Genomic DNA, 4,263 nt, shown 5'->3' on the forward strand with positions numbered 1-4,263 from the left:
ATATATATATATATATATATATATATATATATATATATATATATATGTTGTGTATATATAATTAACAAAAAATTTTGTAGAATTGAAAAGATTAATTGCGACAATTTAATTTTGTACACATACATGCATAGGGCAGCATGTGTAATATATAATTTTAGAATTGATCTGTTCATCAACCGTCTTTATCGTTTAAATCACAACTTTAATCGTATTTATTGATTCCTTTTCGTAAAAAACAAGATATTTCTTTGAGAAAATATTCACTGCAATGTATATTTCTTCAGTATTGTCAATATATCAGATAATATCTCCTATATGAATCAAATGCAACTTACCCAGCCATTTCACGTAACTATTTAAGAGGGACACAACTCCCCTCATATCCCATACGTACGAGTACAAGTCGTACAGTAACTCGCGGTTATTACAGTACGTGAGTCTTTGAAACAACCTATTCACCGCATTACACATGTCATTTAATTTAGCTGCACGAAGATGCCACTCTTCGATCTATAATTCATGCCATTACATGCGTGAAAAAGGGGAACAGTAGATTCATATAATAAATACCTTAGCTCGATCTGAAACACATGTAACTTACGTCTGACTCAGATGCTGACTCTTCCTCTTTAGACTTTTTCATAACGACATAAGCATTACTTTTCAACCAATTGAATTCTTGCAACAGTTGAACCCCTTGGCCGCCATGTTCGAATGGTAAATAGAACAGATCGCACAACAACGACAGATCCTCGTGCGTGAGCTGTTTCTCGATATTCGCAGGCTCTTGAGGCACTGTATCTATGTTATCGGGACTCTCATGATTCTCACTGTCGTTCTCTATTATCATCTGCGTACCGTTCACTGTAGGAGAAGTGCTGTCCACTTCCACCTGCATACTCCCGGACGCTTCACTACATGTCTGATAGATAGAAATTACACGATTATACATGCATAACGAAGTCTTTGAGAATGTGTAAAAACTTACAGAAATATTATCTACCATAGCGTCATCTTCCGCCGGGATTTTCGCTATATGCGCCGGCGAATTGTTCGGCGTAGTGTTGCAATCCATAGGTTCCAACGAGGACAGAACTGTCAATGGTGGTTCGCCGCTCATATTAGTGGATAATGTAGTTAGCACAGGCTCGCTGATCACTTTTATATCTGACACCAAGGAATTCATCACCGGACCGGACGAAGGCTGGGCGAAACTATCGCTACTCGTCACGCTCGAACAAACTTCGGCCAACGCTTGAAGATGATTGGAATTCACCACAGGCGTAGGCGTTGCAGGGACCGTCGTCGTCGTCGTCGATGTCAAACTCATGCACGTATTAACGGAGGGAATTATCGGGATAGGTATCGTCGATGCGACGCATGGCTGTGGTTTGGCTATCACTCCCCATGCTGCCTTCTTCTTGTTGAACTCCAGTAACCACTCACTTATCGCACTTTTTAAAGCGTGCCGTGGGTGATACATGTTTGGCGATAACGTCGATGGAACATCCTCGCCGAGAACACCATCCTCTGTTTCAGTCTCTAGCTTAATATCCGCCGATACAGTGTCGTCTGCGACATCAAATAATTTATATCAGTTTCTCTGTGCTGTCTCAGTATTAGTATACTTAATTATCAGATTATTTTATATTAGCTTCGAACTGGAGCAGAAAGATGTATCTTATGTAAAAAGTGTTAAAGGAAAAACTTGTGAAAGGCAATGTATAAAAATCATACTTAAACTTAGGTCCCTCTTCCCGTCGACATTGCATCTGCTCCACTGAGCCAATGTATGAATTGCTATAAAGTTTGCTCCATATTCGCAATTAGGATTAGTCAAGACTCCTCTGAGCTTAGGTATGAGATCGGGAGAGCGACCAGCATACGGTCCAAGGAATACTCTCTTTTGATCGTAATCATTAGCGTGTAAATTATCCCAGATAACGGGTGGTCTTCTGAGCACTTCTGTGATCTCCTCGATGGATTCCACAGTTAAAAGTCTGGATATGACTTTAGGTCCAGTCCACATGATATCAATTTCTTGAGCTAATTTACTGCCAAGTGTGTTGAGGTATTCTGAGGATGAAACGTTTGGCATTGCACGTGTAGCACAGTATTGCGTAGGGCATAAAAGAAATCGAGGTTGACCAAGATGTTGAAAAATGTCATTTGTGACTGAGACCTATAAACCATCAAAAAGACAATGTTAAGTATAATATATTATGAAATACCAGGTATATCCTGAAGATAATTTAGTATTTCATAATATGTTATACTTAATAAGTAGGGCTATTAATATACCAACATTATTATCATTAGAACAAATAACATCATATGAGCATTGTGTATGTTATATATACATACTATTGTGTATATCATATGTACATATACATACTTGAGCATGTGCAAACGACTGAAATACTTCTTTATCCGCTTCACTCATTTCTGGCTCTATGTCGTCGAATAACAATGCAAACGCTGTACAACCAAATTGGCTAACTTGTTCCAGCTTTCTCTTCAAAGCTGTGACTTCCTTTGAACTAGAATATGTAATATCCAGTCCAGGAGATAATGCATAATAAAATGTTATTCCATATTCTCTAGCAGCTGTGATCAAACCAGTCAGATGTTCTGCTTCCTCTACCGTATACAAATCTCTCCAATAAGCCCGATGCTTGTAATCATCTTTTGGAGCGTACAAGTAGGAATCCATTCCCCATTTTTTTAATCTGTTTATATAATTAAATTACTGTTATTAAATTAAGTTAAGATACTATGGAAAGAAGTAATGAGAAAAAACAAAAGAGGATTAAGAAACATATAAAAATAAAGGTACTTGTCAGTGACTATTCTCTTCTTAAATGTTAGTACTCTTTTAACTCATTTTCAAAACAAATTCACTCCCAAAAGTAACTTACTTTTGAAAGAGATCCTTTCGTTGTTCCGTGGTCCATGGGCGACCGTAAAAGCCTGCAAACGAAAAAATATGTTACGTGTCGTATGAATAATGCAAAAAGGGGAAGAAACAGGCGGATAAAAGAGAAGATTGCATCGCTCGATCGTCTCTGGACTCTACCATCCAGCGATCGTTTTCGCAAGAAATATGACAGCGAGCTAGACATCTTTACGTACCTTCCACAACACCGCAGATAAAATTGCCGTTTTTCGTATTTAAATTTGCGGCCCCGTTTGTCTCCGCCATTGCGGATCGCGAGAGGCACGTTTGTTTAGGATCGCGAGATACGGAAAAAAAATGGGTCGAGACGTTCGTTCGCGAAGGCAGGGTGCTTACGAATTCACGATGGAACCGCGACGAAACGTCAAGGCCGATGTGAGTGCAGCGAATGGCATACGTCTGCTACGCGTATGGTGTGCGACACACAAATCGCGTCGACACTACTCGGTGAGATTCAATGGAAAAGCAGAAACGCACACAGAACGAAAGAAACAGCAGAACGCACACAGAGCTCGTCGCGCACTCAACTTCGCGTATGCCTTCGCGTCTGACGTTAGCATAGACATATACGCACGAGAGAATAATCCCCGCATACCATATTACTTTCGTATAGAGTAAACGACAGAACGCAAAGGACGCAAAACATCAAGAGTTTTCGTCTTTTGCTACGCGCACGTACTAAAAAAAAAAATGTACAATTTCAAGATAAGAGTTACGTTACACTTGAGAAAAATAAATGTATGTCTGATCCGTCGTTGAGTCATACTACTACCTCACTTTCATGGCGGAAACGTAGTGGCGGCTCATAGCGGAGACTGTGGAATTACTTTGCTCGTCACGCGCAGAAATAACGGGTTTAACAAGCTTTTAGGGTCCCAACTTTTTAATAAATTAACTGATAATTAAATTATATGTTTATTTTTGTCTAAATTAAAGGGAAAACAGACAGAGACATATAATTTAATTATCAGTTAATTTATCAAGAAGTTCGAACAATCGGTCCTTAGACCCTTTAATTGCTCGTCTAACACATGATATAAGAATACAAAAGACTATACTCCAAGTAGGACAAATTTCTAAAAAAATATCTTAAAAGTTTAAAAGACACGCGTAGAACGTTTTCAAGTCATCTTTTAGAAATTTTTCTTAATTCGGTTCTTGACGCAAATTTGAACGCTAAAGATCAGAATAGTTAAGAATCAGAATGTTAAGGATCGTAATCAGAATACGGTTGCATATTAAAAATATGCTGGAGGAGAAGAGAGAGAGAGAGAGAGAGAGAGAGAGAGAGAGAGAGAGAGAGAGAG

General features: G+C 38.7%; 1 protein-coding gene across 3 annotated transcripts in view; it reads right to left on the reverse strand.

The window, feature by feature from the left end:
• The window catches only part of LOC116846210 (protein O-GlcNAcase), a 10,293-nt gene extending 6,583 nt beyond the window's left edge, over window positions 1-3,710 (reverse strand). For 2 of the 3 annotated variants that reach the window (XM_032819755.1, XM_032819753.1), the window contains exons 1-7: window positions 3,133-3,710; window positions 2,919-2,970; window positions 2,396-2,729; window positions 1,738-2,182; window positions 989-1,572; window positions 602-922; window positions 336-510 (exon numbers count right to left, since the gene is read on the reverse strand). In XM_032819755.1, the coding sequence (XP_032675646.1) occupies window positions 336-510; window positions 602-922; window positions 989-1,572; window positions 1,738-2,182; window positions 2,396-2,729; window positions 2,919-2,970; window positions 3,133-3,202 (1,981 nt within the window). In that variant the 5' untranslated portion in view covers window positions 3,203-3,710. The remainder of the gene's footprint in view (window positions 1-335; window positions 511-601; window positions 923-988; window positions 1,573-1,737; window positions 2,183-2,395; window positions 2,730-2,918; window positions 2,971-3,132) is intronic. The other variant, XM_032819754.1, reaches the window with a different exon arrangement.
• Window positions 3,711-4,263: the final 553 nt, after the last annotated feature.

This window comes from Odontomachus brunneus, unplaced genomic scaffold (genome assembly GCF_010583005.1).
Source record: "Odontomachus brunneus isolate Ranch 3 - 2012 unplaced genomic scaffold, Obru_v1 Obru_scaffold_062, whole genome shotgun sequence".
NCBI classification, from domain to species: domain Eukaryota; kingdom Metazoa; phylum Arthropoda; class Insecta; order Hymenoptera; family Formicidae; genus Odontomachus; species Odontomachus brunneus.